The 25805-nt window shown below is 35.4% G+C and overlaps 1 protein-coding gene across 5 annotated transcripts in view; it reads right to left on the bottom strand.

Moving 5' to 3' along the window:
* Positions 1-25805, bottom strand: part of kcnq1.2 (potassium voltage-gated channel, KQT-like subfamily, member 1.2) — a 435625-nt gene that overhangs the window by 139959 nt on the left and 269861 nt on the right. For 3 of the 5 annotated variants that reach the window (XM_062061243.1, XM_062061246.1, XM_062061245.1), the window contains exons 17-19: positions 24320-24414; positions 16470-16510; positions 7072-7133 (exon numbers count right to left, since the gene is read on the bottom strand). In XM_062061243.1, the coding sequence (XP_061917227.1) occupies positions 7072-7133; positions 16470-16510; positions 24320-24414 (198 nt within the window). Of the gene's footprint in view, positions 1-5865; positions 6970-7071; positions 7134-16469; positions 16511-24319; positions 24415-25805 lie in introns of those variants that run through there. The other 2 variants (XM_062061244.1, XM_062061242.1) reach the window with 1 other exon arrangement.

Raw genomic sequence — 25805 nt, forward strand, 5'->3', positions numbered from 1 at the left:
GTGTCTTCTTATAGTACTAGTGTCTTCTTATAGTACTAGTGTCTTTATTTGTGCTTGGACAACATACACACATCTGCAGCAGGGCTTCAATTATCCCATCCAGCCATCCATTTTCTACCGCTTGTCCCTTTTGGAGTCGCGGGGGGGTGCTGGAGCCTATCTCAGCTGCATTCGGGCGGAAGGCGGTGTACACCCTGGACAAGTCACCACCTCATCACAGGGCCAACACAGATAGACAACATTCACACACTAGGGACCATTTAGTGTTGCCAATCAACCTATCCCCAGGTGCATGTCTTTGGAGGTGGGAGGGGCCTATCCCCAGGTGCATGTCTTTGGAGGTGGGAGGGGCCTATCCCCAGGTGCATGTCTTTGGAGGTGGGAGGGGCCTATCCCCAGGTGCATGTCTTTGGAGGTGGGAGGAGCCTATCCCCAGTTGCATGTCTTTGGAGGTGGGAGGGGCCTATCCCCAGGTGCATGTCTTTGGAGGTGGGAGGGGCCTATCCCCAGGTGCATGTCTTTGGAGGTGGGAGGAGCCTATCCCCAGGTGCATGTTTTTTTTTTTCTGGCGGTGGGAGGAAGCCAGAGTACCTTCAAACTCCACACAGAAAGATCCCGAGCCCAGGATTGAACTCAGGACTACTCAGGACCTTCGTACTGTGAGGCACATGCACTAACCCCTGTGCCACCGTGCTGCCCGGGGCTTGATTTAATTAATAAGAAAATAGGACCAACCGTACACAGCTCTTGGGTTACAATAGGTCATGAGGACATGTAAAAGAATAGTGGTTCTCAGAAAGAACTTGTCTCTCCAGGTACCATCATAATGACCAACATTCAAATACAGTAGCCTAGTAGGCCTAAGTATTCACAAAAAGACAGAGGTGCACAGGACAGAACATTGTTTACAACCACTGATCTACAATGTGATGTTTTATGTGATGTTTTTCCTCAAACAAATTGGTCAAATTCTACATTGGACGACTTAAAGTGGCGATCATGTTAGATATTTCACTTGAGGAATGACAAGATATTACTAACTAGTCACAGATGTCACCTAAACACTGATTATCCTATTTTACGGACTATAGAGCGCACCGGTATCGAAGCCACGCCCACTAGGGGGAAAAATATGCTTGCACATGTTAGCCACACCCGACTATAAGCCGCAGACATACAGTATATGTTGCGAAATTAGTTATTTACACAGAAATATTCTCTAAATGTTTACTTACAAAAATTTATTGTTTCCAAACAGTGTCTGTAACACGGCAGTAAAACAGCTGATCAAACAAAACAGAAGTCGTGGTCATGGACCCACTAGCTGCGCAAGCTAGCTCTCCAATCAGCTAAACAGACTCGATAACTCCACGGTGACGTCTTGGTGAATTTACTGAGGAATTTGTGAAAGTGAAACTATACAAAAAGAATGTAAGTTAATAATATGAACACAGACACTCGTGTTAGCATGTTAGCTATTGCTAACGACGCAAGCTTCTTTATATCACGATAACACGTACAAATATGCACGAAAACACTCCTACAGACGTCACACATGGGACGGTTTAGTAAGTATGAACAGTTTTAGTTGTATTGTAAAACTTAAAAACGTTGCTCGGAGTGATGAATGAAGAATCCATACGAGTAAAAACTTTATGGATGGCTAAAAGACTGCACGACACTTATACTTCCGGTTGAAAGCACTAAACAGAAGTTAAAAGTTAAAGTTAAAGTACCAATGATTGTCACACACACACTAGGTGTGGTGAAATTTGTCCTCTGCATTTGACCCATCCCCTTGATCACCCCCTGGGAAGTGAGGGGAGCAGTGGGCAGCAGCGTAGCCGCGCCCGGGAATCATTTTTAGTGACTTAACCCCCAATTCCAACCCTTGATGCTGAGTGCCAAGCAGGGAGGTAATGGGTCCCATTTTTGTAGCCTTTGGTATGACCTGGCCGGGGTTTGAACTCACAACCTACCCATCTCAGGGCGGACACTCTAACCACTAGGACACTACAGTGACCAAACTCATCCAAAAGATGGCGCCACAGCACAAATGATAAAACAAAACTTTTCGGCGTATTTGCATGTTTTGTTTTCTTTAAATACCATTTTTATAATGGCCGTCAGCGAAGAAAAATCCATAAATTAACCGCACCGTTTAATAAGCCGCAGGGTGCAAAGTGTAGGGAAAAAGTAGCGGCTTATTAGCATATCCAACTGATTTACCGGCAAGTTGAACAATGAATTAATTGATCGTTTCTGGCCTCTTTGCAGGTGTTTTGTGCGGGTTTGATTCCGACCATCAGATTTCTTCGTAAGAAGTGACAAGCTGGTAGGAAGGAATAAAGGAAATAAATGAACTTAAAAATAACTTTTTTAAACAGAAAAAAAAACCCTGACATGTCAACAGTTCTTTGATTAAACTACTAACAATTAAGATCATTTATTATTTCATTTATACTATTTTCCCCCTTAACCTTCTCCCTTTAATATTTACAATATACATAAATATCTCAAAACCCCCACTTTTGCTGCGTCAGTTTTATTCACACCAGAAAAAACCTTCCACACGCATTATTGCTGCACAAGTCGTCTTAAAGATAACCCCAGGTTACACACAATTACACACAACCCCAGGTTACACACAATTCCTATGGCTGGAGCCATTCCCCATCATCAATGGCAGCTGCTTGGACATACAGTGTGTGTGTGTGTGTGTGTGTGTGTGTGTGTGTGTGTGTGTGTTGTATTTGTATATTTAAGTATCCAGCATATGTAGGGTACTGTATATAAGGCCAATTGTGTTTAATTACAGTTCAAACATGCACATTGTACACACATTGTACACACATTGTACACACATTGTACACACGTAAGGCAGTATATTGGGACCTTTACTGTTCCTAATATAAATAAACGACATGTCATCGGCATGCGACTGTGAATTGTTTTTGTTTGCGGATGACTCTGCCCTGCTGGTATCCGGCAAGGACAAGTCACAGGTGGAGAAAATCCTCAGTGCTGAGCTCTGTAGAACTTGCACCTGGCTCGCTGACAACAAGCTATCCATACACTTGGGTAAAACGGAATCCATCCTGTTTTGGGTCCCACATCAAACTTAAGAAAGTCAATGACTTCACCATAAAAGTAGTTGACATTGTTATCACCAGGAAAGATGAGGTCACCTACCTAGGTTCCATTCTAGAGGCTAATTTTTCCTGTAATAAAATGGCAACCAAGGTCATCAAAAAGGTTAACCAACGAACGAGATTTCTCTACAGAATTTCCTCTCTGGTCAACAAAAGCACCATGAGGATTCTGGCGGGAACTCTCGTTCAACCCTTTTTCGATTACGCATGCACCTCCTGGTACCCTAGCACCTCCAAAACCCTCAAATCTAAACTCCAAACATCCCAGAACAAGCTAGTCAGGTTACTTCTAGACCTCCACCCCAGATCACACCTCACTCCTACCCACTTCTCTAAAGTGGGCTGGCTCAAGGTGGAGGACAGAGTTAAACAACTTGCACTGAGCCTAGTCTATAAAATCCGCTACACCTCCCTGATACCGAAGTACATGTCAAACTAGTTAGACTAATGACCGCCATAACCACAACACCAGGGGGAGCTCCACTAACCACGTTAAACCCAGATTCCGAACTAACAAAGGTCTTAACTCATTCTCTTTCTATGCCACATCAATGTGGAATGCGCTCCCAACAGGTGTAAAAGAAAGGGCATCTCTATCCTCCTTCAAAACCGCAATAAAAGTTCACCTCCAGGCAGCTAACACCCTCCCCGGATTGCTAATAATCAAATGTAAACAATCAAATGCAGATACTTTTTCTTATGCCTTCTGATCTCTCTCTCTCTCTCTTTCTCTGTCCACTACTTGCTGTCCATACCCTACCCCCCCCCCCCGCCCCCCCTCCACACCCCTGATTGTAAATAATGTAAATAATTCAATGTGATTATCTTGTGTGATGACTGTATTATGATGATAGTATACATCTGATAGTATATATCTGTATCATGAATCAATTTAAGTGGACCCCGACTTAAACAAGTTGAAAAACTTATTGGGGTGTTACCATTTAGTGGTCAATTGTACGGAATATGTACTTCACTGTGCAATCTACTAATAAAAGTCTCAATCAATCAAAAACGTTGTACACACATTGTACACACGTTGTACACACATTGTACACACACCCAAGCCATCCTTCTAAAGCTGAGGGGCCCTAAATGTCTTCCAGATGGACTCACAACAAACAGTCAAGTATTGTCAGTATTTGGCCTCGCTGCAATTTACTTCCCTAATTGAGATGCTATTTAGGTCAGGTCAGCATTCTTCAGCCGGACGTAACACGCTGTATGGTACCTCAATGGCCAGTGATTGAGTGGTCCTAACACGCTGTATGTTACCTCGATGGCCATTGATTGAGTGGTCCTAACACGCTGTATGTTACCTCAATGGCCAGTGATTGAGTGGTCCTAACACGCTGTATGTTACCTCGATGGCCAGTGATTGAGTGGTCCTAACACGCTGTATGTTACCTCGATGGCCATTGATTGAGTGGTCCTAACACGCTGTATGTTACCTCAATGGCCAGTGATTGAGTGGTCCTAACACGCTGTATGTTACCTCGATGGCCATTGATTGAGTGGTCCTAACACGCTGTATGTTACCTCAATGGCCAGTGATTGAGTGGTCCTAACACGCTGTATGTTACCTCGATGGCCAGTGATTGAGTGGTCCTAACACGCTGTATGTTACCTCGATGGCCAGTGATTGAGTGGTCCTAACACGCTGTATGTTACCTCGATGGCCAGTGATTGAGTGGTCCTAACACGCTGTATGTTACCTCGATGGCCATTGATTGAGTGGTCCTAACACGCTGTATGATACCTCGATGGCCATTGATTGAGTGGTCCTAACACGCTGTATGTTACCTCGATGGCCAGTGATTGAGTGGTCCTAACACGCTGTATGTTACCTCAATGGCCATTGCTTGAGTGGTCCTAATACGCTGTATGTTACCTCGATGGCCATTGATTGAGTGGTCCTGACACGCTGTATGTTACCTCGATGGCCAGTGATTGAGTGGTCCTAACACGCTGTATGTTACCTCGATGGCCAGTGATTGAGTGGTCCTAACACGCTGTATGTTACCTCGATGGCCAGTGATTGAGTGGTCCTAACACGCTGTATGTTACCTCGATGGCCAGTGATTGAGTGGTCCTAACACGCTGTATGTTACCTCGATGGCCAGTGATTGAGTGGTCCTGACACGCTGTATGTTACCTCGATGGCCATTGATTGAGTGGTCCTAACACACTGTATGTTACCTCGATGGCCATTGATTGAGTGGTCCTAACACGCTGTATGTTACCTCGATGGCCATCCATTTTCTACCGCTTGTCCCTTAACAACAGTCTGAAATAATACGTTCATTTGTACTATTGCTGTCCAATGATACATTTTTAAATGTGATTAATGACAAGGTCACTATGATTCATTTGGAGTAATCACAACTGTTATTCAATCATGATCAGAAAGTGAATAATTACAATGACAATAATATTAAACATCTTTACATGGAATGTTGTTGACTTTAGTTATTTGCTACTAAATATTTTCACGTGTAGAATCTATTGTCAAAGTGTCGGATTGACACCCGAAATGGAACCGGATGTGAAGCCAAAACATTTAATTGGGATCAGAAGCCGAACATGTTGATTGGGACATCCCTAAACAATTATATATATTAATAAATAGAACAAATAAAATAAGTGGAAAAATAAAGAATAATGAAGAGTTAAAAACCTGAGATATTATATATTATATATTATATAACCTCATTATATATCATATATTATATAACCTCCGAGGACAAAGCTACGAACAATGGGAGACCGGGCTTTCTGCTCCGCCGCTCCCAGTCTGTGGAACGCTCTCCCTGACCACCTGAGGGCACCACAGACTGTGGATGCTTTTAAAAGAGGCTTAAAATCCCTTTTTTTTTTTTTTTTAGATATATGCATACTAGCTTTAGCTATTTGGCTGTTCTAGTTTTTATTTTTATTTTTTATTTATTTAATTTTTTTGTATTATCTTTTTATTTATTTTTATACACTGTAGCACTTTGAGGCTGTTTACTCAATGTAAAGTGCTTTTTACAAATAAAATATATTATTATTATTATTATCTATGAATTAATGCAAAATATAGATCCATGAATAATTGATGATTGATGATTGAAATATTTTGCTTGATATTGATGAAATGATCAGTGCTGCCTCCAAATGACACATTTATTCATGGCTATTTAACCTTTCAGTACGACAAGAAGAAGAAGAAGAAGAAGAATATATGATGTGGTGGTCCATGGAAAATATGTGACTAACATTTCTGCTGTGGAAATTTAAAAAAACTATTATTTACTGTCCCATTTAATGTTGTTGTTGCCTTATTCCCTGAAATGAAGCGTGACTCCAGAGAATCATGTGGATAACATAATATATATCAGTGGTTTGCACATGAGTCAACAGCACATTTCCAAGAGCCGCACGTCCTAATTCCAGCCAACAAACAGCAAAGCTGCCAGCCCACCAGCGACACACATCACACCCGTGTCATTTGGGGCTGGGAAAACACCCGCTGACTAATAAGCACACACCGCTTCATCGGGTGCTAACCACATAAATAATAAGCACACACCGCTTCAACGGGTGCTAACCACATAAATGCTGCCCGGACAGACAGACAGACGTCAGGCTGGCATCACCCGCTGTCGCCATGGCGGCCGACATACCTACGCACAATGGTCACATGGTCAGGCCACGCCCAGTCAAAGATGGAGAAAGACTGCTGGTGGTGGTGATGGTGGTGATGGCACACCACCATTGACTCACTCATCCTCCTTACAAGGCAGGTAATGACACGCACACCCAAACATGATCCCACCTGTCCACCCAAAACACACGTGCCTTACCTTATCTTAAAACACACGGCAGGAAAGCGTGCCTTACCTTATCTTAAAACACACGGCAGGAAAGCGTGCCTTACCTTTTCTTCAAGACGGATCAGTCGCGCTCCGATGGTCGGGAATTCCTTATCTTCCCCTTTACCTGGCAAATGACAGACGCCATGAGGGAGTTAAACACACCTGCACGTGCCGACTGGAGCGGAATACAGATGTGTGTGTGTGTGTGTGTGTAGGAAGAATGTGATGATAACCATAGAACAGGAAATGTAACCTTATTTGACTAGCTGCAATACTAGTGTGAACATGACATACAAGATTGTAACATAGTCACTTTCATTGAGGGCCACATTGCCCTTCGAGGGCCACTTGTAAGCATAAATAATATACAAAGAAATAAAGATTCAACTCATAATATGACTTAATTGCTTATGCATTTGATTATTATATTTGTCTACGTACTCTGCAAAAAAATCTTTGGATGTTACTGTAAAAAACTGGCAGCTCAGTCACCATAAATTTACAGTTTTTTTTTTTACTGTAAAATCCACGGCTGTTTTTAAGAGTATTACTGTAAATGCAAAAAAGAAATGGCACCAAAGTTGTTTTTACGCTGAAAAACTGTCAGTTTTACTGTAAAATCTATTGTCATTTTTAACTTGCTTTGAAATGATAAGTCAAGCTGGTATGTTAGCATTTATTTCTGTTTTAACCTTCAATTATGTGAATACACTATTTGGTGGCATTGTTACATACTATTGAAAATAGATGCTTTTATACGCATGCTTTTGTTTTTTTACGGCAAAATCCCAGCAGGCACAAGACATGAAAACAACGTTGACAACTTCTTGAAATAAGTCCTGACCTTCAGCAATTCAAAAGTAACGTTGAAACAACGTTTATTCAATGTAAGTTTGTGAAGTTGATTTGACATTGAAATGTGGTCATTTTCCAACCAACAACGTGGATCCAATGTTGGACATCAACGTTGTATCAGTTTACAAATACAACTATTTTGCAACAATGTGTCAAAGTCAGTTTTAAAGGACATATACGTATAATCAACGTTGTATCAATGTCGTGTGCCTGCTGGGCTGGAAAAAACAAATACTTTTAGTAGGAAAAGAACAACATATTATTTCCAGGCTCTGGCGGGCCACTTTAAATGATGTGATGGGTTACATGTGGCCCACGGGCCTTAAGTTTGACACGCGTGCCCTACTATATTTATTTTTAACGTGGTGTGGAGCTGTTGATGTGTCATAAAATACAAAACCTCACCCATTGAGGTTCAATCTACATGTTGTGGGAAAGTGTGACCTCATAAAGTCAAGCAAAAAGGTGGAGTTGAAACCTTCAACATGCAAGATTTATTCCACATTTTTAGTGAGTGACGCCAGCATGATTTATTCCACATATTTTTAGTGAGTGACGCCAACATGATTTATTCCACATATTTTTAGTGAGTGACGCCAACATGATTTATTCCACATATTTAGTGAGTGACGCCAACATGATTTATTCCACATATTAGTAAGTGACGCCAACATGATTTATTCCACATATTTAGTGACGCCACCATGATTTTATTCCACATATTTAGTGAGTGACGCCAACATGATTTATTCCACATATTTAGGGAGTGACGCCAACATGATTTATTCCACATTTTTAGTGCGTGACGCCAACATGATTTATTCCACATATTTAGTGAGTGACGCCAACATGATTTATTCCACATATTTAGTGAGTGACGCCAACATGATTTATTCCACATATTTAGTGAGTGACGCCAACATGATTTATTCCACATATTTTTAGTGAGTGACGCCAACATGATTTATTCCACATATTTAGTGAGTGACGCCAACATGATTTATTCCACATATTTAGTGACGCTACCATGATTTATTCCACATATTTAGTGAGTGACGCCAACATGATTTATTCCACATATTTAGTGAGTGACGCCAACATGATTTATTCCACATTTTTAGTGATTGACGCCAACATGATTTATTCCACATATTTTAGTGAGTGATGCCAACATAATTTATTCCACATATTTTTAGTGCGTGACGCCAACATGATTTATTCCACATATTTAGTGAGTGACGCCAACATGATTTATTCCACATATTTAGTGAATGACGCCAACATGATTTATTCCACATATTTAGTGAGTGACGCCAACATGATTTATTCCCCATATTTAGTGAGTGACGCCAACATGATTGATTCCACATATTTATTGAGTGACGCCAACATGACTTATTCCACATATTTAGTGAGTGACGCCAACATGATTTATTCCACATATTTAGTGAGTGACGCCAACATGATTTATTCCACATATTTAGTGAGTGACACCAACATGATTTATTCCACATATTTAGTGAGTGACGCCAACATGATTTATTCCAAATATTTAGTGAGTGACGCCAACATGATTTATTCCAAATATTTGGTGAGTGACGCCAACATGATTTATTCCACATATGTAGTGAGTGACGCCAACATGATTTATTCCACATATTTAGTGAGTGACGCCAACATGATTTATTCCACATATTTAGTGACGCCAACATGATTTATTCCACATATTTAGTGAGTGACGCCAACATGATTTATTCCACATATTTTTAGTGAGTGACGCCAACACGATTTATTCCACATATTTAGTGAGTGACGCCAACATGATTTATTCCACATATTTTTAGTGAGTGACGTCAACATGATTTATTCCACATATTTAGTGAGTGACGCCAACATGATTTATTCCACATATCTTTAGTGAGTGACGCCAACATGATTTATTCCAAATATTTAGTGAGTGACGCCAACATGATTTATTCCACATATTTAGTGAGTGACGCCAACATGATTTATTCCACATATTTTTAGTGAGTGACGCCAACATGATTTATTCCAAATATTTAGTGAGTGACGCCAACATGATATATTCCACATATTTTTAGTGAGTGACGCCAACATGATTTATTCCACATATTTAGTGAGTGACGCCAACATGATTTATTCCTTATATTTAGTGAGTGACGCCAACATGATTTATTCCACATATTTAGTGAGTGACGCCAACATGATTTATTCCACATATTCAGTGACGCCAACATGATTTATTCCACATACTTAGTGGGTGACGCCAACATGATTTATTCCACATATTTTTAGTGAGTGACGCCAACATGATTTATTCCACATATTTTTAGTGAGTGACGCCAACATGATTTATTCCACATATTTTTAGTGAGTGACGCCAACATGATTTATTCCACATATTTAGTGAGTGACGCCAACATGATTTATTCCACATATTTTTAGTGAGTGACGCCAACATAATTTATTCCACATATTTTTAGTGAGTGACGCCAACATGATTTATTCCACATATTTAGTGAGTGACGCCAACATGATTTATTCCACATATTTTTAGTGAGTGACGCCAACATATTTTATTCCACATATTTAGTGAGTGACGCCAACATGATTTATTCCACATATTTTTAGTGAGTGACGCCAACATGATTTATTCCACATATTTAGTGAGTGACGCCAACATGATTTATTCCACATATTTAGTGAGTGACGCCAACATGATTTATTCCACTTATTTTTAGTGAGTGACGCCAACATGATTTATTCCACATATTTTTAGTGAGTGACGCCAACATGATTTATTCCACATATTTTTAGTGAGTGACGCCAACATGATTTATTCCACATATTTTTAGTGAGTGACGCCAACATGATTTATTCCACATATTTTTAGTGAGTGACGCCAACATGATTTATTCCACATATTTAGTGAGTGACGCCAACATGATTTATTCCACATATTTTTAGTGAGTGACGCCAACATAATTTATTCCACATATTTTTAGTGAGTGACGCCAACATGATTTATTCCACATATTTAGTGAGTGACGCCAACATGATTTATTCCACATATTTTTAGTGAGTGACGCCAACATGATTTATTCCACATATTTTTAGTGAGTGACGCCAACATGATTTATTCCACATATTTTTAGTGAGTGACGCCAACATGATTTATTCCACATATTTTTAGTGAGTGACGCCAACATGATTTATTCCACATATTTTTAGTGAGTGACGCCAACATGACTTATTCCACATATTTAGTGAGTGACGCCAACATGATTTATTCCACATATTTTTAGTGAGTGACGCCAACATGATTTATTCCACATATTTTTAGTGAGTGACGCCAACATGACTTATTCCACATATTTAGTGAGTGACGCCAACAACACAACACAAGGCTGCCAATGATAGCAAAGAGGAAGAACGTGATGATAACCATAGAACTGGAATTTTTTTGAACCTATTTTGACTTTGCGTCTAGCTGCAATACTAACATGTAGTGTGAATACAACACAACAATAATAATAATAGTACATGAATTAAAATTTATCATTTGGATGGACCAGCCAGGACACTCCTTGTATTATGTTTTACGCTTTATTTTGCTTTTTTTGTGTGCGCGTGTGAGGCCACAACAGAAGGCAACCATCCATCCATTTCCTACCGCTTGTCCCTTTTAATGAAGGCAAAAAAAGAAAAGAAAATGTGACGCTAACCCTAGAGCAGCGTAATATTAGCAATACTTTTATGAAGACACAACAAAAAGCTCACTTTGGATTCTTCCTGACCTCTGTTGACAACACCCGTTGTTTGAAAGCTGACATATTGGGCGAGGAGTCACATGGCGTGAGAGGAAGGTGGGGGCGTGGTTTATTTTGCAATGCCATCTGCAGAAAATGATGGAAAGTGCCACTCCATCACAAAACACATTTGAAGCTACTCAAGACACTCTACTGCCATCTGGCGGCTGAAGTGGGCAGTGCACCTCCCCAATTCGTCACGTTTCCTGTGTCAGGTAAACCGCCACAAATGGGGCCATACGAATGACCTTCCTCGACCTTAAAATGACCCTTACAGAAACACTGCGGTGTCATGTTAGCTCGCATGTATTTGCTGTCGCCATGGTGACCACCATGTATCTCCTTTAATACGAGCGGAAGTACGGCTAATAATTGAAATGATTTAACATGTTTACTGATATTTAAGTTGATTTATAAAATAATAATAATAATAATAATAATACATTTTATTTGGTGTAGCGCTTTTCAGTGCACTCAAAAAAGATTTACAGGTAAAAAAAAATTAAAATATAAAACAGTTCAAAGTAATAATATACAAAAGTATGTCTATATGTTATATTTTTATTTCTATACGTTTATTTTCTATGCACGGAAATAAAAATAAAATGTTTACTTAGATGGGTGAAATGCGTATAAAAAAATTAAAAAATACTAAACTTATAAATGAAGTATATGTGGCAGTTATAAAAAACAGCATTTTTATATTGCAAGTTATTTTTCATTTTTTCACATTTAATGTCATGAAATAAATGTGCACAGAGAAAATGCAGATAAAAGGAAGCCATGATTTAAATAAGCACAATTAAGATATATTATTATAAATATGATAATAGTAAACATTTTAATATTGTAATTATTTAAATTATATACAAATATTTTTTAATAAGTTGTAAATTTTATTAATTATTTTAATAGTAATGAATTGCATCCACATATATATATATATATATATATATATATATATATATATATATATATATATATATATATATATATATATATATATATATATATATAATGTATTTTTTTAATAAGTTGAAAATTTTATTAATTATTTTAGTTGTAATGAATTGCATCCACATATATATATAAACATATTTTTTAAATAAGTTGTATATTTTATTAATAATTTTAATTGTAATAAATGTATCCAGATATATATAAACATATTTTTTAATAAGTTGTATATTTTATTAATTATTTTAATTTGAATGAATTGCATCCACTTATATATAAATATATGTTTTTATTAAGTTGTACATTTTATTAATTATTTGAATTGTAATGAAGTGCATCCACAGCAAATCAAAGTATTTACTAGCACAGGCAGACTTGAGATGAAAGCCAAAAGGAAAGTGAGAGGCAGGAAAGGAAATAAATATTTAGTCTTGTTTTCATGAAGTGGAATATTTGTCTGTGATTCCCCTTTTTTTTGTATGCCAGTGAATAACAAGGACTCGTAGCCGCCGACGTTAATGAGTGAGTGCAAGTGAAATGATGGCTTGCAGTAAGTGGATCACACATGCAACAGCTGAACTAACTTTATCTCATTTTTGACCTTTTTTTTTCTTTCTTGTTTTTATATTGCAAAAGTGTGTGTGTGTTCTCCCAGCGACACTCTGCAAATGTCACTTCCACACCGAAGCTGTCCCAACATTTGCCATAAGGCCAGAAAGGGCACACAATCAAGGGAGGCAAATATTTGAGGGGGCCCCTGCTCCCAGAAATATAAAAAGAGAGAAAAGGGGCCCCCTATGGTCGGTCATATTGGCTGTAGAAGGGGCCCCTTTTTTATTTTTACTACTTCTCACTTATTGTCAGCAACTGAATGTAATAAAGTCTGCTTGGGGCCCTCACAGCTACCAACATAACATCTACTCAATGCCAAATATATGGATGTAATATATCTACACATATATGTACACATATATGTACACATTTTTGTACAGTATATATGTACACATGTATGTACAGTATATATGTACACATATATGTACAGTATACATGTACACACATATGTATGTAATATATGTACACATACACTACCGTTCAAAAGTTTGGGGTCACCCAAACAATTTAGTGGAATAGCCTTCATTTCTAAGAACAAGAATAGACTGTCGAGTTTCAGATGAAAGTTCTCTTTTTCTGGCCATTTTGAGCGTTTAATTGACCCCACAAATGTGATGCTCCAGAAACTCAATCTGCTCAAAGGAAGGTCAGTTTTGTAGCTTCTGTAACGAGCTAAACTGTTTTCAGATGTGTGAACATGATTGCACAAGGGTTTTCTAATCATCAATTAGCCTTCTGAGCCAATGAGCAAACACATTGTACCATTAGAACACTGGAGTGATAGTTGCTGGAAATGGGCCTCTATACACCTATGTAGATATTGCACCAAAAACCAGACATTTGCAGCTAGAATAGTCATTTACCACATTAGCAATGTATAGAGTGTATTTCTTTAAAGTTAAGACGAGTTTAAAGTTATCTTCATTGAAAAATAAGGACATTTTAATGTGACCCCAAACTTTTGAACGGTAGTGTATGTAAAATATTTATATATGTATTTAATATATGTACACATATATTTATATATGTACAAATATGTATGTAATATATGTATATATGTACACATATATTTATATATGTACAAATATGTATGTAATATATGTACACATATATATATATATATGTACACATATGTATGTAATATATGCATATATGTATGTAATATACGGATGTAATATATGTATATATGTACACATATGTATGTAATATATGTATACATATATACATATGTATGTAATATATGTACACATATATATGTAATATACGTACACATATATGTATGTAATGTATGTATATATGTATGTAATATATGTATTTATGTACACATATGTATGTAATATATGTACACATATATGTACGTAATATATGTATATATGTATGTAATATATGTATATGTGTACACATATGTATGTAATATATGTATATATGTACACATACGTATGTAATATATGTACATATGTACACATATGTATGTAATATATGTATATATGTATGTAATATATGTATATATGTACACATATATGTACGTCATAAATGTACACATATGTATGTAATATATGTACACATATGTATGTAATATATGTACACATATGTATGTAATATATGTATATATGTACACATATGTATGTAATATATGTACATATGTATGTAAGATGTGTACACATATGTATGTAATATATGTACACATATGTATGTAATATATGTGTATATGTACACATATGTATGTAATATATGTATATGTGTACACATATGTATGTAATATATGTACATGTGTACACATATGTATGTAATATATGTACACATATGTATGTAATATATGTACATATGTACACATATGTATGTAATATATGTATATATGTATGTAATATATGTATATATGTACACATATATGTACGTCATATATGTACACATATGTATGTAATATATGTACACATATGTATGTAATATATGTACACATATGTATGTAATATATGTACACATATGTATGTAATATATGTACACATATGTATGTAATATATGTACATATGTACACATATGTATGTAATATGTGTTCACATATGTATGTAATATATGTACACATATGTATGTAATATATGTATATATGTACACATATGTATGTAATATATGTACATATGTACACATATGTATGTAATATATGTATATATGTATGTAAAATATGTATATATGTACACATATATGTACATCATATATGTACACATATGTATGTAATATATGTACACATATATGTACGTCATATATGTACACATATGTATGTAATATATGTACACATACGTATGTATGTATATATGTACACATATGTATGTAATACATGTACACATATATGTATGTAATATATGTACACATATGTATGTAATATATACATATATATGTACACATACTGTATATGCAGCTGAGATAGTCTCCAGTACCCCCTGAGACTCCGAAAGGGACAAGCGGTAGAAAATGGATGGATGGAAGTCAACCAAAAAAGTCCCACTCTACAAATATGGCTAAGTGAGGGGTTTGAATGTAATATATACAGTATGGAAGGGATTCATATGGCCCCAATCCTGGGTGGATCTCAAGTGAGAGGAAGAGGGAGTGGGGGGGGCGGGGGGTGATTCATTTTGCAATGCAGTCTACTGAAAATGATGGAAAGCGCCACTCGGCATAGCAACTGGTACTGTGGTCAAAGACGGAATTGCCACAGAACCCATATTAAGATATTCAACATTCTACTGCCATCTAAAGTGGATCGTGCACCCCCCAATTTTTCACGTTTTATGTGTCTGGTAAACTGCAACAAATAAGGGGCCATGTGAATGGTCCTTTCTACTGTATACATGTATTTATTCAAATGATTTTGGATACAGTTGACATGAAACCAAAGTGTAAAATGATGAGTTGCAGGGTCAACATAAGTCACGTAACATTTCAACACTAATGCTTTTCACAGCGGAAAAAAAGAGTCAGTCAGGTTTGAGTCGTGAGCACAATTTGAACTTGTCACATTCTAAATTACACGTGCTGGACTTAAACCTTTCTCCTCTATTTATAAACAAAAAGCAAAAGAGGTGAAGGATATTTAGTCTGGCAGAGTTTGTGTGTGTTGACGTGATGGCTGACTTTGACTCTATGACTCTTTGACTCTCTGACTCTTTGACTCTTTATCTCTTTGACTCTGACTCTTTGACTCTGCTGCTTACCTGGCAGGAACATGCCCGGTTTGCCCAGTGTGCCGTCCAGCCTAGGAGGAGGAGGAGGAAAGGAGGAGGAAGAAGAGTGGGAAAAAAGGCAAAAATAAGTGAGTGAGTGAGCTGAAGTCAAGATGTTCTATTTGTAGCTAGCACACATGGCATTTACTATCAGATATAAAACACACATGAAAATAATAATTTACTATCAGATATAAACCACACACATGAAAATAATAATTTACTATCAGACATAAAATACACACATGAAAATAATAATTTACTATCAGATATAAAACACACACATGAAAATAATAATTTACTATCAGACATAAAACACACACATGAAAATAATAATTTACTATCAGACATAAAACACACACATGAAAATAATAATTTACTATCAGATATAAAACACACACATGAAAATAATAATTTACTATCAGATATAAAACACACATGAAAATAATAATTTACTATCAGACATAAAACACACACATGAAAATAATAATTTACTATCAGACATAAAACACACACATGAAAATAATAATTTACTATCAGACATAAAACACACACATGAAAATAATAATTTACTATCAGATATAAAACACACATGAAAATAATAATTTACTATCAGATATAAAACACACATGAAAATAATAATTTACTATCAGATATAAAACACACACATGAAAATAATAATTTACTATCAGATATAAAACACACACATGAAAATAATAATTTACTATCAGATATAAAACACACACATGAAAATAATAATTTACTATCAGATATAAAACACACATGAAAATAATAATTTACTATCAGATATAAAACACACATGAAAATAATAATTTACTATCAGATATAAAACACACACATGAAAATAATAATTTACGATCAGATATAAAACACACATGAAAATAATAATTTACTATCAGATATAAAACACACACATGAAAATAATAATTTACTATCAGATATAAAACACACACATGAAAATAATAATTTACTATCAGATATAAAACACACATGAAAATAATAATTTACTATCAGATATAAAACACACACATGAAAATAATAATTTACTATCAGATATAAAACACACACATGAAAATAATAATTTACTATCAGATATAAAACACACACATGAAAATAATAATTTACTATCAGATATAAAACACACACATGAAAATAATAATTTACTATCAGACATAAAACACACACATGAAAATAATAATTTACTATCAGATATAAAACACACACATGAAAATAATAATTTACTATCAGATATAAAACACACATGAAAATAATAATTTACTATCAGATATAAAACACATGAAAATAATAATTTACTATCAGATATAAAACACACACATGAAAATAATAATTTACTATCAGATATAAAACACACATGAAAATAATAATTTACTATCAGATATAAAACACACACATGAAAATAATAATTTACTATCAGATATAAAACACACACGTGAAAATAATAATTTACTATCAGATATAAAACACACACCTGAAAATAATAATTTACTATCAGATATAAAACACACACATGAAAATAATAATTTACTATCAGATATAAAACACACCTGAAAATAATAATTTACTATCAGATATAAAACACACATGGAAATAATAATTTACTATCAGATATAAAACACACACATGAAAATAATAATTTACTATCAGACATAAAACACACACATGAAAATAATAATTTACTATCAGATATAAAACACACACATGAAAATAATAATTTACTATCAGACATGAAACACACACATGAAAATAATAATTTACTATCAGATATAAAACACACACATGAAAATAATAATTTACTATCAGACATAAAACACACACATGAAAATAATAATTTACTATCAGATATAAAACACACATGAAAATAATAATTTACTATCAGATATAAAACACACACATGAAAAAAATGGTGTGAAGGGAAATTCAGCAGATATTTTTCCTATTTCATATATAAAAGGACACTTGTATACACTTTAGAGTAGTCAACGTACAGCTTGTATAGATGTACCATCAACACACAGCCACTAATAGCTTGCAACACGAGTGAGCACCAAAATATTGCACACTTCTCCTCAACTGGAGGCCAAAGTGGACTCCATCCCATTTTTTAGAAATCCCATTTTTTTCCAGCTTCTGTTGAGATTACAAGTAAAATGTGATCTTTATCAGACTCCAGTATACTTTAACTCACACAGGCCCCCATGTGGTCCCCATATGGCCCAAATTTGGCCCCCATATGGCCCTAATGTGGCCCCCATATGGCCCTAATGTCACGTGCATGCGCAGGTCCATCAAGTGAAAACTAAGGAAGTTCGGTGAATGAACAAGGAAGTCGTTACTGAATAACTTACGTGAATAACTTATATGAATAACTTATGTGAATAACTCACATAAATAACTTACGTGAATAACTTACGTGAATAACTTATGTGAATAACTTACGTAAAAAAACGTGCATAAAATACTTACAAAACTTGCGTGTATAACTTGCGTGAATAACTTACATAAATAACTAAGGTAAAATAACTTTTGTGAATAACTTACGTGAATAACTTATATGAATAACTCACATAAATAACTTACGTGAATAACTTACGTGAATAACTTATATGAATAACTTATGTGAATAACTCACATAAATAACTTACATGAATAACTTACGTAAATAACTAAAGTAAAATAACTTTTGTGAATAACTTACGTGAATAACTTATATGAATAACTTATGTAAATAACTTACATAAATAACTTATGTAAATAACTTAAATGAATAACTTGCGTGAATAACTTGCGTGAATAACTTACATAAACAAACTTACGTGAATAACTTACATAAATAACTTATGTAAATAACTTACGTAAATAACTTAAATCAATAACTTGCGTGAATAACTTGTGTGAATAACTTACATAAATAACTTATGTGAATAACTTACATAAATAATTTACAAAAATAAAGTACATAAATCATTAAGGTAAAATAACTTATGTGAATAACTTACATAAATAATTAAGGTAAATTAACTTATGTGAATAACTTACGTAAAAAACTTACATAAAATACTTACTTAACTTGCGTAAATAACTTGTGTGAATAACTTGCGTGAATAACTAAGGTAAAATAACTTTTGTGAATAACTTACGTAAATAACTAAGGTAAAATAACTTTTGTGAATAACTTACGTGAATAACTTATATGAATAACTTATGTGAATAACTCACATAAATAACTTATGTGAATAAGTTACGTAAATAACTAAAGTAAAATAACTTTTGTGAATAACTTACGTGAATAACATATATGAATAACTTATGTGAATAACTCACATAAATAACTTGTGTGAATAACTTACATAAATAACTTACAAAAATAACGTACATAAATTATTAAGGTAAAATAACTTATGTGAATAACTTACATAAATAATTAAGGTAAATTAACTTATGTGAATAACTTACATAAATAACTTATGTGAATAACTTACGTAAAAAACTTACATAAAATACTTACATAACTTGCGTAAATAACTTGCGTGAATAACTTGCGTGAATAACTTGCGTGAATAACTTTTGTGAATAACTTACGTAAATAACTAAGGTAAAATAACTTTTGTGAATAACTTACGTGAATAACTTACGTGAATAACTTATGTGAATAACTCACATTAATAACTTACGTGAATAACTTACGTAAATAACTAAAGTAAAATAACTTTTGTGAATAACTTACGTGAATAACTTATATGAATAACTTATGTGAATAACTCACATAAAAAACTTACGTGAATAACTTACGTGGATAACTTACGTGAATAATTTATGTGAATAACTTACATAAATAACTTATGTGAATAACTTACGTAAAAAAAACTTACATAAAATACTTACAAAACTTGCGTGTATAACTTCTGTGAATAACTTGCGTGAATAACTTACATAAATAACTAAGGTAAAATAACTGTTGTGAATAACTTACGTGAATAACTTATATGAATAACTCACATAAATAACTTACGTGAATAACTTACGTGAATAACTTACGTGAATGACTTACGTGAATAACTTATGTGAATATCTTATGTGAATAACTCACATAAATAACTTACGTGAATAACTAAAGTAAAATAACTTTTGTGAATAACTTACGTGAATAACTTATATGAATAACTTATGTGAATAACTCACATAAATAACTTACGTGAATAACTTACGTGAATAACTTATGTGAATAACTTATGTGAATAACTTACATAAATAACTTATGTGAATAACTTACGTAAAAAAACTTACATAAAATACTTACATAACTTGCGTGTATAACTTCCGTGAATAACTTGCGTGAATAACTTGTGTGAATAACTTACATAAATAACTAAGGTAAAATAACTTTTGTGAATAACTTACGTGGATAACTTATATGAATAACTTATGTGAATAACTCACATAAATAACTTACGTGAATAACTTACGTGAATAACTTACGTGAATAACTTACATGAATAACTTACGTGAATAACTTACGTGAATAACTTACGTGAATATCTTATGTGAATATCTTATGTGAATAACTTATGTGAATAACTTATGTGAATAACTTAGGTAAATAACTTAGGTAAATAACTTAGGCAAGGCACGTAACATGTAAGCGAACACGCCACAGCGTACACAACATTTCCAGTCCTTTAACCATTGCTATTTATTTGGAATCATACAATATTTATGCTTATCTTCAAATATTACACATAGCAGGCCTAATCAAGTGGTGGCCTGCGGGTCACATCCGGCCCACCAAAGCTTTTTATTTGGCCCGCCGAGCATCACCCAAATATGCTTGATGAAAGCATTGAAACTAGGGTTGATCATGCATGCAGTACTCCCGCCACCCTGCAGGGGGCAACAGTGAAGCAGCAGTGGGTGAGTAGAAGGAGACGACTCATTCAACCATGGAAAACAAATCTAAATTGCACAAATAGGACTATTAAGAAGGACTGGACAACAAAGTATGAATGTTCTATCCTCAAGTAAGTGTTCCAGTCATTGTTTTCTGTCGGACCTTTTAAGTGACGGACACATTGATCCCGACTAGCAGCAACAACGCTAGACATCCCAGCATGTAAACTTCATCACCAAACTTAGTCCAACATTTCTTCGTAGATATCATTTGTGCAAAAATATATTTACTTTTTGTATTAAAATTGCTGATTTTGTGATGTTTTTTGTCTGAGAGTAACTGCAGATCAACCTCGTTGAATACATGTAGTACTACATTTGACCAGTAGAGGACGACAACGCTAATAGTGATGAGTCACATACAATGTTTGGTGTGTGAATGTTGTGTCATTTCTGTGTGTGTAAACATTTGAAGTTTATTTTGTGAGTATGCAAACACTAAACCTTCTATTTTACTAATGTAATAAACACAATGGACGTTATACTTTTCTTAATGTTTATTTTATGTTTCTACTTTTAGTCTTACAAAACTAAATGAAGGAAGAAGTGTAAAAAAATAAAACTAAGGAAGGAAAGTAATTCAAAAGAAGGAACATCAATCCTCGACAAAAACTGGAGCTTCTTTTTCTTCATGCTGTTAACTATCTGCACACGCTGGAAACCAGTAGCGAGGGCAGAATAATGTATTTATTGACAGCGCAGTGTTAAAGCCGACGTCTATAGCTGTAGATATTTGTGCACTATTGATGCACAATATTTGGTCGCCAAAAAAATATTTTGCTCAGCGGACAGCGCTGCCAAAACTGGATGTTGTGATGACAACAAATATCCAATCTGTGTCATTTGAGGGATACAAAACACAATTTGTTGTCCAGTGCAAACGGGGCCAATGAACCACAGCTCTCCAGTGCAGGCAGCACTCGTGCACCCGACAATCATCTAAATGGCAGTGTGCGGATAGTAAATATTCACCGCTGTACAAGCTCTACACTGACTACTCTAAACTTCTATAGTATTGACAACATAACAAAATGTTTGCTCAAATGTGAGGGGATGTACTCACTGTAATATTATACATACACAATGATATATACTATATATACACTGTAATATTAAACATACACAATGATATATACTATATATACACTGTAATATTATACATACACAATGATATATACTATATATACACTGTAATATTATACATACAAAATGATATATACTATATATACACTGTAATATTATACATACACAATGATATATACTATATATACACTATAATATTATACATACACAATGATATATACTATATATACACTGTAATATTATACATACAATTATATATATTATATATACACTGTAATATTATACATACACAATGATATATACTATATATACACTGTAATATTATACATACAATTATATATATTATATACCATATTTCCTTGAATAGCCGCCGGGGCGCTAATTAATTTAAAACCTCCTGTCACTCCGGCGCTTACCAGAAGCCTGCGGGATGGGCAAGCATGCGCTAATTATTTTAAAACCTCTTCTCACTCCGGCGCTTACCTTATCATGAAAAGCACATTTAATTAAAAAAAACGTTATTATAGTCTTACCTTTAGGTATAAATGAAGTCCATGTGCAGCTCCTTTTGAAGAAAAGCATGGATAACTTGTTTATAGAAGTCTTCCTTATCTTTCTTCAGTTTTAAAAGTCTCTCTGTCTCGATGGAGATCTTCCTTTTAAGTATTACCTCCTGCTTCGATTGAAATTCCAGTTTAGAAAACTGTTTTATTTTAGATATGTAATCCTCCATGGTAAAAATGCAAGCAAACAATGGCTGCGCACTCTTGCTGCTTGTTGTCTTCTTCTGCAGCACTGGTCTTCTGCAGTACCAGCAATCGCAAGAAGGATCACTAGCGCCCTCTACCACCAGGAGGCGGGAGTCATTTAATGACTCATATTTGACCCGGCGGAAGTGCCAAGCATGCGCTAATTATTTTGCGAAACGAGTTTGACCCGGCTGTAATTCGAGGCATGCGAATACCATATTCCCGGCGCCAATTCAAGGAAGTACGGTATACACTGTAATATTATACATACACAATGATATATACTATATATACACTGTAATATTATACATACAATTATATATATTATATATACACTGTAATATTATACATACACAATGATATATACTATATATACACTGTAATATTATACATAAACAATGATATATACTATATTTACACAGTAATATTATACATACACAATGATATATACTATATTTACACTGTAATAGTATACATACACAATGATATATACTATATATACACTGTAATATTATACATACACAATGATATATACTATATTTACACAGTAATATTATACATACACAATGATATATACTATATATACACTGTAATATTATACATACACAATGATATATACTATATATACACTGTAATATTATACATACACAATGATATATACTATATATACAATGTAATATTATACATACACAATGATATATACTATATTTACACAGTAATATTATACATACACAATGATATATACTATATTTACACATCTGATTCATGAAGAGTCACCATCAAGTTGAAAGTCCAAATGGAGTCATATTGCTGCATTTAGTGGTGGAGGAAAACAACTAAAACTTTGTTTTGAAGAGTTCTTTCTTTTTCGGTAAACAAGCCACTTTGTTTAATTAGAGGGTGGGAGCTTGTTAGCAAAAAAAAGAAAAAGAAAAAAGTGGCGCCCACAATAAAAAAGACAAAAAAACCAAGCGTAAAAGAGAGAATAAAGTGAAAAAGAGAGGTTGAAAGAAGAGAGCACACCTTCTCTGCAGCTCCTTGATGCGCACCATCATGTTGAGATGACCTTGGGAGTATTGCTCGATCACGTCCCGAACGTCGTAGGGCTTACGTGCTTGCTGCGGATCACACACATGTGTATTTCAGCAATATTATTTTACAAACACACAAAGGCCATTGTCAACCCTGCGATGTTGCCCGGTCCCTTAAAAACATCCCCAACCCCCAAGGGTGCAAAGAGTTCATTGTTGGGTGTGTGTGTGTGTGTGTGTGTGTGTGTGTGTGTGTGTGTGTGTGTGTGTGTGTATGTGTGTGTGTGTGTGTGTGTGTGTGTGTGTGTGTGTGTGTGTGTGTGTGTGTGTGTGTGTGTGTGTGTGTGAACTGACAAGTGCATGGTAATGTAGAAAGCAATGGCATTAAGGTCCTTTCCCAGCTTAGTTTGGTGTGGCGTGGATACAAGCGGCGTCAGAAAGAACCTGCTGAACTCTTCAGGCTGCAGCTGAAAGCACTTCAATGGACGTTGACAACACAACACTGCTACACAACTGTGTAGCCCTCGTTGACAACACAACACTGCTACCTAACTGTGTGGCCCTCCTTGACAACACAACACTGCTACCTAACTGTGTGGCCCTCCTTGACAACACAACACTGCTACACAACTGTGTGGCCCTCCTTGACAACACAACACTGCTACCTAACTGTGTGGCCCTCCTTGACAACACAACACTGCTACACAACTGTGTGGCCCTCGTTGACAACACAACACTGCTACACAACTGTGTAGCCCTCGTTGACAACACAACACTGCTACACAACTGTGTAGCCCTCGTTGACAACACAACACTGTTACACAACTGTGTGGCCCTCCTTGACAACACAACACTGCTACACAACTGTGTGGCCCTCCTTGACAACACAACACTGCTACCTAACCGTGTGGCCCTCCTTGACAACACAACACTGCTACACAACTGTGTGGCCCTCGTTGACAACACAACACTGCTACCTAACTGTGTGGCCCTCCTTGACAACACAACACTGCTACACAACTGTGTGGCCCTCGTTGACAACACAACACTGCTACCTAACTGTGTGGCCCTCCTTGACAACACAACACTGCTACACAACTGTGTGGCCCTCGTTGACAACACAACACTGCTACACAACTGTGTAGCCCTCGTTGACAACACAACACTGCTACACAACTGTGTAGCCCTCGTTGACAACACAACACTGCTACACAACTGTGTGGCCCTCCTTGACAACACAACACTGCTACACAACTGTGTGGCCCTCCTTGACAACACAACACTGCTACCTAACTGTGTGGCCCTCCTTGACAACACAACACTGCTACACAACTGTGTGGCCCTCGTTGACAACACAACACTGCTACCTAACTGTGTGGCCCTCCTTGACAACACAACACTGCTACACAACTGTGTGGCCCTCCTTGACAACACAACACTGCTACCTAACTGTGTGGCCCTCCTTGACAACACAACAC

Source organism: Entelurus aequoreus, linkage group LG10, assembly GCF_033978785.1.
Source record: "Entelurus aequoreus isolate RoL-2023_Sb linkage group LG10, RoL_Eaeq_v1.1, whole genome shotgun sequence".
NCBI lineage: Eukaryota > Metazoa > Chordata > Actinopteri > Syngnathiformes > Syngnathidae > Entelurus > Entelurus aequoreus.